Here is a 21,224-nt window from a genome sequence, read left to right on the forward strand (position 1 = left end):
GTGTGTCGGGGCTTTGTTGAGACAGTCAGCTGCTGGTATGATTATGTAACACAGAAGTCAGTTGGTATTTAAAGGAAATCCAGTAACGTGTGTGGGTGTGTGTGTGTGTGTGTGTGGGAGGTAAATCACAGCCGCTCCCTCTGTGGAAGCCTCTACAGACGAGCTCTGTCATGTTTGTTTATCAAAAAAAAAAAGGCAGCGAATGATAAGAAACAAAACGTAAAGAGGCAGATTTAGCTGGTTTGTGGCTGTGCAGGTCGCACACAGCTGAACGGACTGTATTTAAACCACTGGGCTGTTATTTATCTGCAGAGGTTACTGTCAAACACGCAGCTTCAGGCAGCTGCAGATCACATTCTGGAGCACATGACATCACCTGAAGCATAAGTACAGCATGGGCATCCCGACATCATAAGGTATCATCAGGCATCTCGCGTCACAAGACTTACAGTATAGTTAAACACCAGGAGGAGAAAGTTTCGACATTGTGCAGCCTCACACACACACAGCAGGCAGCACCTACAGCATGTGATTATCTCGGGGAAGCTTGCGTGGACAGTGGTTCATGCCTATATAATATGTACCTTCTGTGCGTGTGAATAACAGAAGGTAAGGTTTGCTTAAGCCTACAAAACCCTGTGGAAGTCATTCTCGTTAATTTCAGGAACAGGAAGTTAAAGGGATATTCCGGTGTAAATTTAATCCATGGTCTAACACACCGTGAAACTGTGTTAGACTCCCTCTCGATAGGACAAGTTAGCAGACTGCTAATTTACGGAGTTTTATCAACTTCAGAAACGACCGCACGACAACAATACACTGCAGTAAATGGATCCAAATATAAACCGCCACCAAAAAGCCACAAATAATGCTCAGAACAGCACCAAACTTCAGCAACAGTACAAATAGGGTCTCAGCACATAGTCCGGGGCATCTAACCTCCGCTAGCTTAGCTGGATTTCTACTGAAAAGCTGACTAAATTTACCACTCTTCTGCAGCAGCTTCCTGTTGACGGGAAGTCCCGACGAGTCGATTACCGAGTGCAGTAGAGTTCCGCGGCTCATGGATGAAAATGTATGATTATGACTCCATGGAAAAGCAATCAAAGTTCATATGTGTCTTACCTGCCAGTTTATAACAGTTATTATCAAGAGCGGACAGGGGAAAGAACGGAATTGAACATTTCTAACCGCACTCGGTAATCGTTGCGTCGGGACTTCCCCGACCTGGAAGCTGATGGAGGAGAGTTGAAATCTGTTTTTAGCTTCACAATAGAAATCCAGCTAAGCTAGCGGAGGTTAGATGCCCCGGACTATGTGCTGAGATCCTATTTGTACTGTTGCTGAAGTTTGGTGCTGTTCTGAGCATTATTTGTGGCTTTTTGGTGGCGGTTTATATTTGGTTCCATTTACTGCAGTGTATTGTTGTCGTGCGGTCGTTTCTGAGGTTGATAAAACTCCGTAAATTAGCGGTCTGCTAACTTGATCTCTCGAGAGGGAGTCTACACAGTTTCACCGTGTGTTAGACCATGGATTAAACTTACACCGGAATATCCCTTTAACAGGCTCAAAGTCTGCAGCCAATATGTTTTTATGTTTTACCGTCAAAGTGTCAAACAGGCACTTCAACCTGCTGTGGATGTGTCTCATTAAAGCTGAAATCGCAGTTAGTCTGAAGGTCCAACTGGTGTTTATTTTGTCACAGAGGGGCTGCACTGTCCGTCTGCACAGTACGCACCAACAAATAAATGAATCTATCAGCTGTGTTTAAAGACCTAAAGTAGAACAGCCTCATGACTACGTGTGTCTGTTGTCCATGTCGGTGATTTAACACGCGTTAAAGCTCTACGGTAGAAAGCAAGTGTGATTATTTTGCTTCAGCGCTGCTTTGTCGCACTCTTGCCGTGGTTTAGCTCCAGTCGGCCTTGTCTGGTTTAACCTTGCTTGGCTCTGCAGCGTGTTGCCATCTGTTAGCAGTTAGCTCAGTGTAAAGCTAATGCAGACTACACACACTGCACGTTGACAAAGCACATTCCACTGTTCTGTGTGTGTGTCTGTGTGTGTGTACCTATGAAGTGTGTTTTAACAGCTGTCTCCTCCCCTATAGAAGTATATTGATGACAAAAGATCTGCGAGAGCACACACGAAGTCTGTCTTAGTCTCCAAGTCAACATTTGAGCGTGCACAGGCACAGAGGCGCAGATTTGAGCCTGCAATCACAATCTGAGCCTGCACTCTCAATTATCTCCAGCTGCTTTGGCAGTTTTCTAAACACTCGCTATCATGAAAGATTTCCTTATTATCTGCAACAAGACATTTCCACATCTAGACGTTAGTCATGTCTTCAAGTCAGCAACACATCACTCCTCTGCGAACTCTTGAGATTTTACGTCGTGATCTGCACTGTAGATTGAAGCATCCTGATTTAACACAACGCTGACACGGTCACTATGATATTTGGCTAGCAGCTACTTTTAAATTGATTTAACTCTCAAAATTACCGCACCTGGTACCGAGCAGCTCCAGAACTCTTCCGTCACTCTTGACCTCGTTGTTTGGTGTCAAGTCGCGAATGACACTTTGAAATCCGGCCAGGACGTCTAGACTGAGAGGCATCTGTAGAAATCTGATTGAATTTAACTCCAAATGTGGTTTGGATCCGGATTCGGAAGAATCTGTGAAAATTGTTTTGGGCTGGTATTTTAAAATGCAGTGATACAGACACCAGATTCTGTTCCTTGTCTACACTTGGTGGTTAAAAATGGCTACGGTCCTGACTTTTATTTTGAAAGCAGAAGAAAGGGTCCAACAGGATGACCTCTCACTTCCAGGTCAAACTGAACAGGTGTGGCTCTGCGCTCAGTTTGAGTTTGTGTTCAGGGGGTTCAGAGTGTGTGGATCAGGTGCTGCTCAGATCATCTTTTACGATCCGGTCCGTCCTCGTGCACAAATCCAACCCGCCCCTTTGAATCTGTACCTGAGCTTCCTTTAAGGCCGACTTGCAGACGTGGTGCCTTTGTCTCTTCAGCCTGACAGCTGAGAGTCAAAAAAAGGATCCAACAACTGACTTCAAAGAGGACCGCGAGTTAGATACGCACACACACACACACACACACACACACACACACACTGACGCTGTTACACTTGCTGACAAGCCCTGTCAACATGTAGAAACACTTAATTGTTTTCTCCCCTTCAGCCTCTAATAACCCCCACAGTGTGTGTGTGTGTGTGTGTGTTTGTGTGTGTGTGTTTGTGTGTGTCAGAACCGGTCTGTTGGGTCCGTGTGTGGGTTTTGTGGTTGGTTGCCACGGTGATACCCATGTTCTCATCTTTCTGTGATCTGGGAAGTGGAAAATTGCTGCGTGTTTGAAGATTGTTTACCAGGACAAACAGACTGCCAGCTGGGAGCCCGCTGCCTTGCTCAAAGGCACCTCAGTGGTTCTACACGGCGTATTTCACCAGTGGCCGACTCAGCTCTAGTTTATCAGTGTGTGTGTGTGACTTGTAGACACTGATGGAGTCCTCGCGCTGTGGCTTTCATAAAGTTCTGACAGAACCGTCAGTTTGTACCGCTGGTCAGACACTTGAGTCTCTGCGCTCCAGCAGTGATGATATTGAGATCTTTAACACATTTTTTGCAGGAGAATCATGTTCTTAGTTGTTTACAGAGCCACTAAATCTTTGTCCTCTGAGGCAACATATGTTTCTTTTGTAGTCACGGGTGACTCCAGACTGCAGCGATGACTCAAATAATACACAATAAAGTTGAAGAAGGATGACATACTTGCACTTATTGACCTCAATACCATAACGTGATTAAACAGACATGGTTTTAATTATCAGATGGTCATTAATGATGTCAACATTCCAGAACAATAGAAAGTTTCAAGCAAAGTTACATATTTTGAAGAGACAGAGACACAGAGTCCCAAACCTTGAACATCTGGAAAACAGTAGACAGTTTTAATCTAAAGATTAAACAACAGATTAAAAAAAACATTTGGGGCATGATGGCCTAAAGCAGGCAGCTTCCTCAAAAGGTCTTTGTGCTGACACTTGGGAATTGTTACGTGCGCCGCTACTGAGGATCTGAGTGTTGGTGAAGAAATGAGTTTGTGATATGAAACAGGGTGGGACCGTTTAAATGAAGAGGAAGAGCTTTAAAATCTGTTCTAGTTGAAACGGGAAGCTTTACACAACAGTTAAGGTTGCGTAAAACAGGAGTTATATGATTTCTCATTTCATCTTTCGTTGAAAATCCTGGCAGCAACATTCAGCAAGCGTGGAAAACGTAACAGTCGTCGTGTCGGATATTTAGCGTCTACATTTGGGATTCATCTGGAAATGGAAAGTCTTTTTGTTGCTGGCACAACAGTGTGCAGAGGCAGTTAATGTGCTGTATCTATTGTTTGATCAGTTTTTCCAAGAATCAAATTTTACGACCCCCCTGCCGAGCCGCTGAGTCATCGATTGTCTGATATAGATCAACGCCCGATCGATCGGTGCGTCCCTAAATAGAAGCTGCGAGGCGTCAGTCTGTCTCTGCTTTCACTGGCTGATGTGAGCTCTTTCCTCCGAGTGTGTGTTTGTGTGTCAAGTTCACATCAAATCAAATCACAAGACTTTATTATATTATATTTCAGCAAAATGGAGACGAACAATCTGAACCGTCTGATAACAGCAATCACTTTTGTTGGGTCTGTTTCTAAACCGTCCTCTTTTCTTCTTCTTATCTACACAACTTGTTTTTAATGATCCAACTTCGGTTGAACACATCATATACAGACTTCTGCTTTCCTAGAGCTTTGTGGCTGTACGTGTGCTGACTGGATGTCATGTGTAACACCCAGAAACAGCTCAGTAATGTCTGTGGATCACTGCAGGCATCGGTGCTGATGTTCAGAAGTGATGATAAAAACAGCATCGGAGCTGAAAGTTGGCATAAATCTCGTCACCATCAGCTGATTTTGAAAGCAGGTTCCTCTTGTCTCTTCTCTGGTGATTCCACATGACCGGTCTCCTCGGCAACGCGGGAACAGTTGACGTCTTTGGCATCATGAGGCTTTCGAAGCACGCACGCAACAAACACACACACACGCACAGACACACAAATCACAAGACGTCTCACTGAGAGCTGACTAGATCTCACGGAGGTTTCCCAGGAACCGGGAACCTTCGGAGCAACACGTCCACCACAGGGACCTGAACTGAAATTGAGCTCCTGGAACATTATTTTACTACTCAAAAAAAGTTACTTTTGGGGGGGGAAGTACTTTCCAAAAGTATAGTTACTTTGGGGTGAGCTATCTCACCAAAAATAATATTTGATCAAAATTGCAATCCACAATAAAAGTTGCAATCTTTTTTCTGAATTTTGAAATACCCTGTAGGCCGGACTGTGATTTTCTCCATTCACACCACTAAAAATCACACTAATTGGAGCCACCTGAGGTATTGTTGTTTACATTATGGCATGTATTTAAGTTTGGAAATGTAAGTAAGAGGACATTAAATACAGTAATCTACACAATTTGCCTCGAGGAGATCATGTATACGTTCCAGAGCGCTCACAATCTGAAATTGCTTGATTATTTTTGATCCATTAACATGAAATTAGAGGGAAAAGCGTACACCAGATTGAAAGGCATTGCTCATTGTTATTTAAAAGAATGACATGTCACTTTTTCATACGTTGGGTACGTAAATACAGATTACAACATCACTTAACAATAAGACGAAGAGACGCGTTACAGTAGTTCCTTCATATCGCACGTTCTTTGAGTGAAACTTCTGGGTGCTTTTGGGTTGAAATGCAGCTGTAGTTTTAAGAGAAATTACTGGGCACAAATTCCAAATTTCTCAAAGTTGAACTGGTGAAGTTTCAGTCCAGCTGGATGTTTGTAAGATCACGATGTTTGACAGAAGCTCGTCTACCTGATGGTCACATTCAGAGCGTGAGGGAGCAGATTCAGAGAAACAGAAAACCTTTGTGGAAATAACCTGAGAGCAGAGAAATCAACAGGAGTTAACACACACACACACACACACACACACACACACACACACACACTTCTCTGAAAGGGCCACATTATGAGCTGTGAGGAGGAGAGCGAAGCTGGAAAATCTGGGTTTAGCAGGAGGGTGAACAGTTCTCTCTCTGTCTCTCTGGCGTTGTGTCTTTGGAAAATGGAGGGAAATTATAAATGACTGGAGCAGCTTTTTATTTTCCTCTTCCTCTTTTTCCACACACAGGAGTTTATGACAGATTTTTGTAGAGTCATTCATACTTTGTACCAGCAGCAGGTAACAGAGTCTGCTTTACAAACAAGACAACGTATGGAAACGATAATAAATGACACACATGGAGGCCGACAAGGAAGAAAAAGTCAGCGTACCACTTTATATTTAGTGCTGAACTCAACACTGTGAAACCAGGATGTGTTTATACACTTTGTGGCCAAAGGTATGTGGACACCCTTTAGTTCAATAAACAGAAATCCCGTCCTATTCTTATATTTACGCTCTCATCATATACAGTGATATTTAAGAGAGTAGTGTGCTTCAAACTGTTTCAATTCGCCTGTTTCAACTCGGCGTCAATTTACACATTAGCCGATATGTTATACTGAATTAAATCCCAAGTGTAATCTACGCTGTTACTGCACTGATGTGAGTTTATTGTTATGCAAAAGAGAAATCGCAACAGTAATATTACCTGCCAAGAAAGTCCATGTAGGCAAACAGGCTCTCTGATATAATTAAAGATCCTTTTGTTAATTTAATGGAAACACCTACGAGAGTTTTCATCACGGCACGTTTGTTGTTACTGTAGAATATCCTGCCTCCATTATTAAGTGTTCCACATGTGAGGATTCCTCGCAACAACATGTGTTTATCTTTACAGATGAGAATATCAACAGATGCATCGATATCTGAATCTTTTTTACATCTTAAAGGGATATTCCGGTGTAAGTTTAATCCATGGTCTAACACACCGTAAACTGTGTTAGACTCCCTCTGGAGAGATCAAGTTAGCAGACCGCTAATTTACGGAGTTTTATCAACCTCAGAAACGACCGCACGACAACAATACACTGCAGTAAATGGATCCAAATATAAACCGCCATCAAAAAGCCACAAATAATGCTCAGAACAGCACCAAACTTCAGCAACATTAGAAACAGGGTCCCAGCACATATTTCGAGGCGTCAAACATTTGATATCATTGCCGGATTTGTCGGAAAAGATAAATGAAACTCACCACCGGAGAAGCCTTCCTTGTTGTGGGGAAGCCCTGTGAGTCGATTACCGAGTGCAGTAGAGTTCTGCAGCTCAATGATGATCATTATTGCTTGCGGTTTATATTTGGACCCATTTACTGCAGTGTATTGTTGTCGTGCGGTCGTTTCTGAGGATGCTAAAACTACGTTAGCTAGCGGTCTGCAAACTTTATCTCTCGAGAGGGAGTCTATCACGGTGTGTTAGACCATGGATTAAACTTACACCGGAATATCCCTTTAATATCGATATTGGCCCCAAAGATCTATCGCCATCATTAGCTCTAGTTTCAACATGACAGTTCACTCGTCAGGTCCGTGGACAAAAGGTTTTGGTGTCTGTTTCGGAGCAAATCAGCCTCCAAAATCTGGTGGAAACATTTCTGAGAAAACAAGAAACAAGAAAACATAAAATGGTACAAACAAGATTAAAAAAAAAACAGCACACCATAAATAAAACCATTCAACTGATTACATAATAAAATAACAGTAAGACAAGAGGGACAAAAGCCAGACAAACAGATTCACCATAAAAACCTTCCTGTAAAAGTCAGTTTTCAGATGAGATTTAAAAATGGTCTTTTGTTCAGAAAGCCGACACATAAACAGAGCCGTGTTTGTTTAATGCTCGTAGTTTCAGGATGAGATGTTCAGCAGTCACATATAGATGTTGTGTTCATCTGTCAACACGACTTCAGCCGCGCTGTGTTGTTTACATGACACGGTTCACCCACAGAAGCGTGTATCTGCGCACAAGAAAAGCTCGATGGTGATGAAATGTCTCACTTCTCTTTGATTCCGTGCTGATGAACTCAAACAGATAATTTATTCCGCTCAGTCATCAGGACATTTTAAAGCAGAGCAAAACAAAATGTGAGAATGAAAAACAAACCGACTCCCACACTGATTCTGTCTGATCTTGTCAGGTTGCATTTTTCTCTAAAGTCACCTCCAGTCGACTCTGCGCTCCATTAGACATGTCTGAACACCGACGCAACAAACGCCTAGAGTGTTAAGCACCTGGCTACAACACGCACACGCGCACACACACGCGCGCTATCACACGTCGTAATTAACGTGTTGCTATGTGGATATTTGCGGCACTGAACAGGGCTTGGTCGTGATACTGATTTTATAATGATGTCTTCAATAAAAAGGCTGTAAATACTGATTCACTCTGAGTGAAATGTCACATGGAGGCAGTAAAAAACAGCAAGAACAGACAGCAGGATGGCGTCTGTGCAGCGTCAACGTGAAAAACTCAAAATACTTTGTCTTACAAAACTAAGGGAGCAACTTAAGTCCATCATTGTACGTGGGTTTTTTTTGTGTGTGTTGTAGTTTAAAGATGTTGATGGTTTAATGTCACAGTGCAGGGAACATGGTGACATCATTGGAAGTTATTCTGGAATAGAAAATGAAAACTAGAATTACAATTCATACTGTCTGTACTGTTGTAAACATCCGTCACAGTTTCCAGACTCGCAGCTTTAATTATTAATATCGCCATCTATTCATTTGTGCTTACTTTCAGTTTGACCTGCAGATAAAGTGGTTTATATCAGTGTTTCCAGCCATCCAACCATCTGATCATCTCCAGTTTCTTGAGCTGATGACAGCACAGCTATTGTACGAGCACTAATGATCCAGGAAAACATGCGTACAGCAGAGAACTGCAAAACACTTCTGTAGCAGTTTTGAATCCAGACACGACCAACGCGTGCAAATCTTTTATTATAAACCATCAGGTACTAAAGTAATAAAAGTAATTACTGGTTTAGTTCACTAGAGGTTCTTTCTAGTGAGGTCAGCAGAGGTCACAGTCTGCAGGATTGGTTTCGTCTGTGACGGCGTTGGTTAATCCGTCTCCATGATAATTCCAGTTTCCTGCTATAAAAAAAGATTTAAGTGAGAAGAACAGACTGAAAAATGTATCTCTGTAGATAAAACAGATGTCGTTTTAGATGTTTTCCTCTGGGGACTACATTTGCAGTTGAGAAAAGGTAATAAATCTCAATAAGTGTTATTTGAATACTCTATTCTCTATACAAAACATGCATTAAATAGCAAAAGCATATTGTGTTGTGATGATATTGTATCGTGAGGCCTGAGAAGATTCTCACGGCTGATATTTATTCTATTTTTTGCTCCGGTTTGGTCCAAAAACTTGTTTGCAAAACATCTGGCTCTTCAGCAGTGAGACTTCACTTTCTTCACCGGCTCGACTCTGAATTATGTGTCTGTTGTTTGGTGCCTGGCAGGTTAGTATGTGGTGAGTTTATCAATGATGTTATGAATATTTATTAGAGCATCTTCTAAGAAAAGTATATTTGGTGTTTTCGATGTCCCACAGCCGTGATATTGAATTAATGAAATAATGCCATGTTTATGATTAAATAAGCGAGAAAAACATATGTGGACTGTTTTTTAAACCAGACAGGATTTAACACAAACTCTCCTAGTTTGTCGCCTGACAGACGTTTGAAACCTCGACTTTAGCAGCTTTAGGATAATGTTGCTGCTGCGGTTCACGGTGCTACACTTTAATGTTCCCTGAGCTCAGAGCGTCAACAGGGAGGGACAGGCAAATAAAGCAAACATACCTTTGCCACACCTTCAACGATTAACCAGCGCCTCATACCTGTGCGTGCGTCCGTGTGTGTGCGTGTACCTGCCTTTGCCACGTTTCTGCTCATATATGTGAGCCGATAATTAGTGTTTTGTTCCTGAGCCGTCGCAGGAGGATGTAGAGAGAGAGTGAAAGAGAGGGGGGAGAGGCGGAAGGACAGATGGAGGACGAGGAGGGAAAGATGGATTAGAAAGTGGAACGAAGAAAGAAATAGAAGTGAAGCAGCTGCTTCAGTATGTGCAGGAAGAGGGAGGGATGGAAGGAGCGTGAGGGCTTTGAATGAGTGTACAGTCCAGGTTTGACTCTGACATCACTTCCTGTTAGCGCACACACCTGATCTTTCACTGTGTTGCTCTCTTTTTTTATTTTATGTAACTCGACAGTGACTCAGCGTGTTGCAGCGTGCTTGGTGTGTGTGTGTGTGTGTGTGTGCCAGTTTCCGCTCTGTGCAGCTCTCAGATTTAGATATTCAAACGACATGAAATGAGTCAGTGTGAACTCTCGCATTCAGTCTCTTCAGTGTAAATCAGCTGTGTCACTTTGTTCCCGCACAGAGTCGAGCTGAGCGATTGTGTGCTCGGACTTAGTCACGGTTAATCTGGCAGTTTTATTTCTATCCATCATGCAGCCTTTGAGGTGTCAAGTCAAAGAAACGCTTGTTGCAATTTCCCAGAGCCCGAGTTGACATTTTGAAAGTCCGATCAAAAGTTTGAATCGCAAAGGTTGTCAGGTTACTTTGAGACAGAACAGAGAAAAGCTGCAAATCCTGATATTTGTGTTGCTGAAACCAGAGAATAGTTCTGCTTGAAATAAGAGTCGAGCAATTCTTCAGTTATTAAAAAAAGTTGCCCATTTATTCTGATTGATTAATCGACTCATAGTTTCATCTGTAATTAATCCTCATATCACAATATTGATATACAATAAATGCACAACAGATTCCTTTTACATACAGTGTGTTTTTAAAATTAGTAGATTTTTTAAGTACCAGTCGATCTGATTGATTTCACTGGATTGATCTTGAAATTTTGTGTATTTGTGTGAGACAGAGAAGTTTAACAGGAAGCATCATGTCCATAAATGTCTGACTGCCACAAAGAAGTCATTGTGTGTGTGTGTGTGTGTGTTTGGGTATGTGTGTGTGTGTGTCGGTATGTGTGCGCGTGTGTGTGTGTGGAGATGACAGAGGACCCAGTGTGGAAGTGAAGCAGCTCTTTTCCGTGTTTCTTTCTCTGTCAACATTTATGTTTCCCTCCCAGTGTTGAATAAATCTAAAAACTAAAATGTAAACGAGTGTTTTTGTCTCCAGCAGCGTTTATATGAATCTACACTAATTCACGTTTATGAGTTTTGAAAAAAAAGCGTTCCAGCGGGAATATTTTATTACTTCTTTCAACTTTGATCAACCATCTTCATCACTGCGAGCGTCTGAGAGAGACGGGATGTGTTGTCGGCATCGCGTCGGCTTATTTGTGTACACGTGAGCCGTTATTGTGTCATGAAGTGCTGTTGGTTTGTTTGTTGTTGGATTGTCTTGTTATGAGACAAGTTCTGATGCAAGTGTGTGTGTGTGAGACTTAATATTGTTCCATCCAATTAAGCGAGGCTGATTGTGAAAGACGGCGGTTTCCTTCGTCTTATGTAATTCATTAACAAAATGAGACGCACACACCTATTATTTCAACACGCGTTACAACACTTGTCATAAGATCTTAATCAGATGGTATTTCCTTAATGCCACTCGATGAAGCAATGATGACACACACACACACACACACACACACACACACACACACACACACACACACACTCTCTGCTCACCTCTTTGTTAAGCAGACTGTGTAATGTCATTCAGCTCCTGTTACCTGCTGGTTTTACATGAAATGAAATGAAATGACTGTCAATCACTCTAAGAAGTCGCCTCAGGTTCACTTTGTTTCATTACAATCAGTTTCTCTAATCGTTCACGTTGTATTTCAGTGTCTGTGCGTCCGTCTGAAGGACCGTGTGCAACAAGAGCGATAACTATATCTATAAATACAGCGTTTTAAATATCTTTCTAACTCAAGAGGATGGCAGAGTTCAAACACCAACTAAAAGAACGACTTCAGCGTGGAGCGATATTGTTTGGATCACTTCCAGAGCGATTCGATGAATGATGGACGCGCCGACAGCCAATCAGAATCAGTGTTAATTCACAGCTTGATTTCAGGAACTTTTTCTGACAAACTCACGTTACAAAAATGCTTAAAAATGTTGGTTTCTCACTGTAGCCGACCTCTTTTATTTAAACATATTGATGGCATCTTAAAGACACTTCTTAGATGATCTTCTGTAATAACTCAGTCTCGGTTATTAATACGACTTACTCAGCGCTTATGTAACGTATATTAGGCTGCAAATGACTCATGAATAACATTATTTTAACTGAGACGCACTGCCAGACAGTCTCTGGTGCTGATTGAGCCTCTGACGTTTGCTCTGATGTCCTTTTTATAATGATTGGCAGGATAACGGATGATGCCAAAAGTATGAATGAAACATTTCTTAAAGAGGCGACAACTCTCATCCCAACACGCTGGATTCTCCTCGCTCCTGTCATGTTTTAAGAATTAAGAGTTTAAGAATTTTGTTTGTTTTTTGTTTTTGTTTATCTCAGCAGTAACGGGTCATTAATATAGATTTTCCTCTGCTGCCGACACAGCTGGAGTGTGTTTACAGAAGGTCAAATCTTTATAGATCTGATTATAGTTACAGTTCTTGGTGTGGACGGCCCCTTAAAGAACCAAATCCTATTATGTCATCAGCTGGCATTTTATTTTGTAGCGTCAATGCTTTATTTTTGAAACATTTCAGTTTCTGATTTAAACTGAAACTCGTCGTCTGATGGCTGTGCTGTCGTTTCGTCTCTCCAGGTGCGACCAAGGACATCGGCTCAGCGCTCACCAGGATGTGTATGAGGCACCGCAGCATCGAGTCCAAACTCAAACTGTTCACCACGTAAGACACACACACACACACACACACACACACACACACGCACAGTGTAGCATCGCATGTGTTATTTACTAGACGACGGGAGAACAGGTGAAGGTGTGAATGACAGTGTGATGACAGCTTTTTTTCCGACAGTGTGGGAACGAGACGGTTTAATTACTGACATATGCTCTCACACACACACACACACACACACACACACACACACACACACACTCACACACACACACACACACACACACGTGAAGGCCAGGAAGTGTGTGTGCGTGTTGGTGTGTGAGAGAGCAGCAGTTGTGTGTTGTCCTGGTTTCACCTGTCATTACTGTCACTGCTGCTGCATCACTTTACTGTCGGCTGTCATTAGAGAAGCTGTCACTCAGATGATTCACACACATTAGCGCTGATGCTGAATGATGTCAGACAGTTGGGGATGATAAGGTGTTTTTTTTATGACAGACTGGTTTTAAACTCATCATTTACCTCAACAGAGGTGTCAAGCTTGCTATGACAGTGACTATAATTGATATTTTTATAATAGTTATGTATAAAATTAAAATATGAAAGAGGTCGCTGCTGGTAATGAACTCTGACAGATTGATCACCTGAAGCTGCGGCTCCTCTCGGCTTCACAGAGCTTTAACAGTGTCGGTCAGCTCGTTGTTTATTTGTCTGACTGCAGCTTCACTGTCCTGGTTAACTCACCGCTCTCTTAGCGTCGTACATTACCTGCTCAGCACCAAACAGACGACGAACACAGTCGGCAGCTGACTGAAAGTGAAGCATTTAGCAGCTAAAGAGGCAAATATTTCCCACAACAGTTGGTGGAACCTAAAAAAAAAGAGCTGAGAGAGTAAATGTGAGATTTAAATCCATCTGTTGAGCCCGAAAGAGACACAAAATGAATGATGATGTTCGCAGTAACTGTCCTGTTTATCATTTCATCTTACATGATGATGTCTGCTGCCTGCAAGTGGACGAAAAAATCAGTTAATGCTGGTGCAAGTCTTTATCAATAACTCAACTCTGAGTTTCCAAAATTTTAGGATTCATAGCGTCGCTTTCAGTATCTTTGGATGAGTTCTGGTTTTGGTCTCTTCTTTAGACAAACGTTGCAACAGGTTTTGTCTATTTTCTGACATTTCTTTAAACCAAATGATTCAGTGATTTGGAAAAATTATCAACAAATATCTGATATTTTTTTTGTTGCAGCACAACATTCACACAATATTAAAATGGATTATTCTGACCCAAACTTCCAGAGAGATACTGGTGTATATGCTGGACTCACTGGAAAAGTAATTTAGTGGTTTTATAGGATTTATTCAAAGAAAATGAAGTTGATGAAGTGAGACTTTAAATCTTTTGTTTCCTCAGAGCGCTCTCAGAAGGTCTCATCACTCCGCTCGAGCTGAAGATGGAGGAGTGGAAAAAAGTGGCCAGTCAGCTGGACAAAGACCACGCCAAAGGTATGTCCATATGCTCACACACACACACACACACACACAGACACACACACACACACACACACACACCAACTCCTCCTCACTGCCAGTCTGTTCTCGTTGTTCAGAATACAAGAAGGCTCGAGCAGACATCAAGAAGAAATCGTCAGACACCATCAAACTGCAGAAGAAAGTGAAGAAAGGTAAGAAGAACGTCCGACGGGCTCGACATCGCCTTCATCTCACATCCTGCAGGTTTCCAAAAGCACTGAAACAAACACCGCAACAACAAATATGTCTGTGGAGTTACGTCAGCGCAGCAGTGGTTTCACATCAGAAGCAAAGCTCCAGATATCTGAGCCTGTTTACTCGAGAAGAAGCTGCCACCTGCTGAATATTAAAACCATCTTCCACAGAGTGAGATAATCCTGCACAGTAAACATGACGTGTCCGTTTGATCTGCTCTCATTGTGCTGAGATAAGTGTTTTCGGCTGTATTATGTTATGCTCGGCCTCCTGTCAGTCACCTGACACCCCGAGGGAGGAAATAATCCCCTGGGAACACGTTTCAGCCACAGCCATGTTTTATGCAGTCTTGTTTTTAAGAAGACAGTCGCTTTCTTGATTTTTCTGTCTGCTAAGTTTCAGCATTTATTTAAAGATCAAAACCTAAGCCAGCCCTGCCACTAGTCATTTCACTGAACTTAATCCATTTAGTGGTAAATATTATTTATTTTTACCCTCTGGGCACAGCGTCTGTAACGTTTTAGCTCCAGTGGAGGATTTGTTGGCGAGTGTTATAAAATAGATGGAGTCAGCTCACTTTGTACAAAATGAACATGTTGATTTGTGCTTGTTGGATCTTTATTAACTCGAGCTCGTTGTTTATTTCTTTGACTCAGATTTTAGCAGTCTGGACTTGTCAGATGTTAGTCCTCATCTGGGACTTGTTGGGCTTGACTTGGTTCTGTTTGGACCTGATGTAGGTCTTGTTGGCTGTGATTGGGGCCTTTTATTAATCTCAACTTTGGATTTCTAACTCTTGATATGGGTCTTAACTCAAAATGTGTTAATCTAAACATCGGCTCTGTTTATGTTGTTTTGGGGTTTATTGGATTTGACTTGGTTCTATTTTTACTTGACTTTGGACTTTTTCCTCTTGACACAAGACTTCTTAGTCTCAGAACTCTTGACTTGGTTTTGTTTTTGTTTTGTCTCAAGTTAGTTTTGACTTGTTGGTCTTAACTCCGGCCTTGAAAAACTTTGTCACACCTCTGTTTGTGAACTTCTTCCAGAGGGTTTGTTTGGCAGTCATTTTCGTCGCAGTACATGTCAGTGTTTTATCTCGTTAAATGAGTATTTTTAATCATAATGTCTATGAATAGTGACTAAATTCAGACTGTGTCGGCAGCTTCTGTGCTGTGAGGCCTGCGCTTGCTCTTGAAAGTTGCCATAGCAACCTAGACACAGTGCCAGGTAGGCACCTGGGCCACACCCCTTCCCGTTATCAGAGCGCCACACCCCGCGGTTGCCATGGTTGCACCTGGCCCCACCACGGCATAATCCAAGACACTGAGAGCTGAAAGCCTGCCAGGAAAGACTGCAGATGGCCTTATATGGCAGAAATAGAACTGAAACGCCCAAACACGTCCACAGACACACACACACACACACACACACACACACACGCGCACACACACACACACCACAATCAAAATGAAAACTGGAGGCTTTTATACAAATACTCTCTCCGTCCTCCTTCTCGACAAATCCACATGCAAATGCACGAACATAGAAATAGTCGTAACACACACACACACAGACACACACACACACACACACACACACACACACACACACAGACACACACACACACACAGCCTCAGCCCAGACCCGCCCATGGTAAACAGAGTGATGTCTGATGTGGCTTTAACATCTCTGAACATGTTTTCTGCTACGTGTCTTATTTTTCAGTCCTCTCTCTCTTCACTCTCTTTTCTCTCTCAGTCCAGTCGATCATCTCGACTTTTATTTATTTATTCTTTTTACCACAAACTGAATCACCGGAACTGTTTAACACAGTAAACAATCAGAAAGAAGTCAAAACATTTGACGGATGGTTTCAATCCATTACAACATGGTTGTTATTTTGTAATAGCTGTGCTCTCTTATGATCACACTGTACTCGGCATGCAAATTCATTTGAAGCAAACCACCCTCAGCCTCTGTTGCTTTATTAGTTTCGTTTAAAGGAGCACTCTGTAGTTTTTGAGGAAGAAATATGAATTGAACACAAGCAGTCAGACGATCTGACCAAGAAACAAACCAACAGTTTGTCCAGATGACACTTTATGTGGAGGTCAGACTTAAAGCGGGCACACCTGAAGTCTTTATAGGCGAGTTTACCGCTCGGTAGCCATCTTGGCTGCGCCTCTGTGCAGTTATTTTGGGCCGACGAGGTAGAATATGTGTCAGTCAGCTGCACACTTAAACACTTTTCTATTCAGAGGCTTTAAACCGTTGTTCTTTCCTATAATGAAGTTTACAACTACGCTCAGTACTGTAGTTTTTTGGGGAGGTTTGGTTTGTGTGACCACATCTCTACTATTAACTTGGTGAGTACAATGTTGTTATCACTCATAAAAAGTGGTGGACAAAACTATAAAAAACAAAACCCAAGTTGCAATAAAATCGTACGAGTCAAATCAAAGAAACTATCCGACTGTAAAGCTCAGAGAGACGACAAGTAAACAAGTAAGCAAGAGAAACTCAAACACAGGGACAAAGCCACAGCTTCACATGGTGTCACCACGTAATGACACAGCACACACACACACACACACACACACACACACACTGTACAGCAGAGATAATTATAATGTGAAGCCTTGATTGGTGACTGTACAGAAACTGTTTTGGTCCACTGCGCAGGGATAAGTTGTGTGTGTGTGTGTGTGTGTGTGTGTGTGTGTGTGTGTGTGTGTGTGTGTGTGTGTGTGTGTGTGTGTGTGTGTGTGTGTGTGTGTGTGTGTGTGACACCATATAATAAGTAAGGACAGACAGAAGGTCTAAACTGCTGTAGCTGTTGTCGGTAAAGGAAAACTGCTCAGTAAATAGACGTTTTGTTACCTTCTTGTAATTGCGTGGATTAGCTGTATTGAGTTTTTTGGGTTTCTGTTCGGTCCGGAGCGTTACAGATCTGCTCCACCTGTCGGCAGCTGTCGTGTTTCTCCTCCATTAAAATTCAATTTTAATCACAATCGTTGTGATGGAGTCTCAGCTTTCTAATGGCTGCAGTTTAAATCCAGAAACTCTCACAAGCTCCGTTTTTCTGACGAGATTCAAACAGTTTTCTTTCTGCGTCTCAGTTCACTTCAGGTCGTTCTCCTTCTGTCGGACTGCTGCAGAAACATATGTAGGTAAAATGGAGTGTGTCTGAAAAGAGAAAACACTTGAAAACAGTAAACATCTGTTCCATTACTAATCATTCCATATGATCGTGTGTGTGTGTGTGTGTGTTTGCTCTGTCATTATGTGGTGTGTAACCACTTCACATAGGGAATCTTTAACTGCTTAAATAGAGAGAGATGATGGGAGGAGGCAAAATGGATCAGACATGCAAACATAAAGATGCTGTTTGTTGTCCCTCCTGCTTTCAGCCTTTAAGCCTTTAATACGAGTGGAGGTCATTATGAAATCAGCTCTCATTTAACTCGCGCCGACATCAAAAGCAAGCTGACCCGTCTGCACCTACAGGGACGGTACAGACTGCGGTTAAGAGCTGGGTCTGCCTCAAAGTACCAGGAACTACAGCGGAGTTCAGGCAAATAAGTTCCGACGTATGAAAAGTGACGGCTGTTTTTACATTTCATTTTTTGTGCGTGACTAAGGTCGTCCATGTGTCCTTTGTTGCTCTATTGATGTGTTGAAGCACGATGAACAAAGAGAAAACTTGTGGCTGAAATAAAACAGGGTTCGTACGGGTGCTTGAAATCCTTGAATGTGCTTGAATTTCAACGTTGTGTTTTCAAGGTCTGAAAAGTGCTTGGATTTTAGTATAAGTGCTTGAAAGTGCTTGACATTATAACTCTGTGTCTTTCACAAAATTAGGATCAGACTAGATAATTAATTTCTGAAGTTTTTGCTATTATGAAATATAATTTATGATGTTTACAGCATAATACAATGTACATAATTGTGCTAAAAAGTGAAGAAAAAAATCACAAGTATATATATTCCTTTAGATACGTATTTTACCCCAGCAATAAGGTGCTGGAAAATCTTAAAAATTACCCTTAAAAGTGCTTGAAAAGTGCTTGAATTTGACCTTGAAAAATGTGTACGAACCCTGTTAAATGTTGTCCACCAACCAGAAATGTCCAGTTCTGCAAGCCCCGCCCCCAAATGACTTTATTTTTACAAACGAGGACTTGTTGGGGGGTAAAATAATGCCACAGCACTTTTGTCCGACTCAAACCGAGCTGCACTGATTTGCTTTTCTATCACCAGTTTTACTGCTCAGAGTCGAGCGTCTCGGAGGCCTCGTTCGTCTCTCGGTCCGGAGGTGTTCCGCGAGCCGCTGCTTATCAGAACTTTTGTCAGCAGTTTCTTTATTAACGGGTAAAGCTCTGTATCTGTCCAGAGTTTCTCAAGGCAGAGCGGCCCGAGGGCAGTAGAGGGAAAACCATCAATCTTCCCCATAAAATAAAACACGACCCGGTTTCACCCAAATCACAGTTTTTGCACAGCAATCAGTGCGGTCCAGTCCGGAGCTGCTTTCTCTTCAGGCAGGTTTCTTCATTTTATACATCCAAGGCAGCGTCATAAAATAAAGAAAGCATTTATCGGACGAGTTATGGATATACGCCCCCGAGTGCAGGATGAGTCATCAACATTTTAATGATTTTCTGGGAAATTCCAATTTGAAAATATCATAAAAATACCTACAAAAAAAACATTTTTTTTGGCGCTGTTGGGCCGGATACTGGTGTGTAGGTGAGACATGGAGCAAGACACGTATGATAAAAACACTTGGAAAGCGTTTTTGTTGGTCATTGTCTGTGAAGTATTAAAAAATCCAAGAAGAAGAAGATGGAGATATGAGATCAAAATGGCTGCTGACCTTGTTCTCTGTGTGGCTGTACGGAGAAGAGGAAGGAGGACGAGACACGGATGGAGGGAGGGGTTGAAGTCATCCTCTCATGACGGCAGTTACTGTGGTTAGGAAGATAAGACGAGAAACATGGAGTGAGAGGAAGAGGCTGGTCGAGAGAGGACTGAGAAGATTAAATGTTTATAATGATAGAGAGGAAAAAGGGATTCCCCAACCCCAAGAATAACAAAAAGACAAGAAGAAGAAGAAGAAGAAGAAGAAGAAGAGATGGATGGGTGATGTAATTATCTGTTTTTAAAGTGGTTGCATCAAAGAAGGGGGGATGACCGAGTAACGAGATGATGTCATGTGGCTCTCATGAGGAGTAGAAAGACGAGGGATAGAGAGGGTGAAGGAGGACGAGGAGAGGAAGAGCGAGAGGACATGAGGGAGGAAAAAACAGAAAAGTCCAATTAGGAGAGAAGTTAAAGGATAAAGATGTGGAAGGAGAAAGAGTTTGCAAGAGACGGAAGACAAAGAGAAAGTTGGAGAGAGAGGAGAGAAGGTGAACTGTGAGAAAAAGCTAGAGGAGGAGAAGAGGAGGCAGAGGGAGAGAAAGGAGGAGGAAGAAGGGCAGAAAAGGAGGAGGAGAAGAGGAGGCAGAGGGACAGAAAGGAGGAGGAAGAAGGGCAGAAAGGAGGAGGAGAAGAGGAGGAAGAGGGACAGAAAGGAGGAGGAGAAGAGGGAGACAGAAAGGAGGAGGAGAAGAGGAGGCAGAGGGACAGAAAGGAGGAGGAAGAAGGGCAGAAAGGAGGAGGAGAAGAGGAGGCAGAGGGACAGAAAGGAGGAGGAAGAAGGGCAGAAAGGAGGAGGAGAAGAGGAGGCAGAGGGACAGAAAGGAGGAGGAGAAGAGGGAGACAGAAAGGAGGAGGAGAAGAGGAGACAGAAAGGAGGAGGAGAGAGAGGAGAGGCAGAAGAGGAGGAAGAAGGGACAGAAAGGAGGAGGAAGAAGGGAAGAAAGGAGGAGGAGAAGAGGAGGCAGAGGGACAGAAAGGAGGAGGAAGAAGGGCAGAAAGGAGGAGGAGAAGAGGAGGCAGAGGGACAGAAAGGAGGAGGAGAAGAGGGAGACAGAAAGGAGGAGGAAGAAGATGAGGAAGAGGGACAGAAAGGACAAGGAGGAGGACAGAAAAGGAGGAGGAAGAGGGGCAGAAAAATGGAGGGGAAAGAGGAGGCAGAGGGACAGAAAGGAGGAGGAAGTAGGACAGAAAGGAGGAGGAGAAAAATGAGGCAGAGGGACAAAAAGGAGGAGGAGAAGAGGAGGCAGAGGGACAGAAAGGAGGAGGAGAAGAGGAGGCAGGGGGACAGAAAGGAGGAGGAAGAAGGACAGAAAGGAGGAGGAGAAAAATGAGGCAGAGGGACAGAAAGGAGGAGGAAGGAGGACAGAAAGGAGGAGGAGAAAGAGGAGGCAGAGGGACAGAAAGGAGGAGGAGGACAGAAAGGAGAAGGAGAAGAGGAGGAGGCAGAGAGGAGGAGGAGGACAGAAAGGAGGAGGAGGACAGAAAGGAAGAGAAGGAGGAGAGCGGTATGAAGCGAGTGAGCAGCTGTGAGGTCAGAGAAGGTGAATAATTTGAATCTCGAGGCGTTTCTTTTTGCATGCGGCTGCTTCGTGTCTCGACCTGCTTCAGAAGCCATCTGATCACCTGAACTAAACTAGCTGCCCACCTGTCTGACGTTGATGACATCATCAGCGCGTGACGCAGGCGGTCTAGACCGTCGGGATGAAT

General features: G+C 42.8%; 1 protein-coding gene across 4 annotated transcripts in view; it reads left to right on the plus strand.

The window, feature by feature from the left end:
• The window catches only part of mtss1 (MTSS I-BAR domain containing 1), a 68,477-nt gene that overhangs the window by 30,425 nt on the left and 16,828 nt on the right, over positions 1–21,224 (plus strand). For all 4 annotated transcript variants that reach the window (XM_030419821.1, XM_030419822.1, XM_030419823.1 and 1 more), the window contains 3 exons: positions 12,825–12,909; positions 14,281–14,372; positions 14,477–14,551. In XM_030419821.1, coding sequence (XP_030275681.1) covers positions 12,825–12,909; positions 14,281–14,372; positions 14,477–14,551 — 252 coding nt within the window. The remainder of the gene's footprint in view (positions 1–12,824; positions 12,910–14,280; positions 14,373–14,476; positions 14,552–21,224) is intronic.

The sequence above is a fragment of the Sparus aurata genome, chromosome 6, assembly GCF_900880675.1.
Source record: "Sparus aurata chromosome 6, fSpaAur1.1, whole genome shotgun sequence".
Taxonomy (NCBI): Eukaryota; Metazoa; Chordata; class Actinopteri; order Spariformes; family Sparidae; genus Sparus; species Sparus aurata.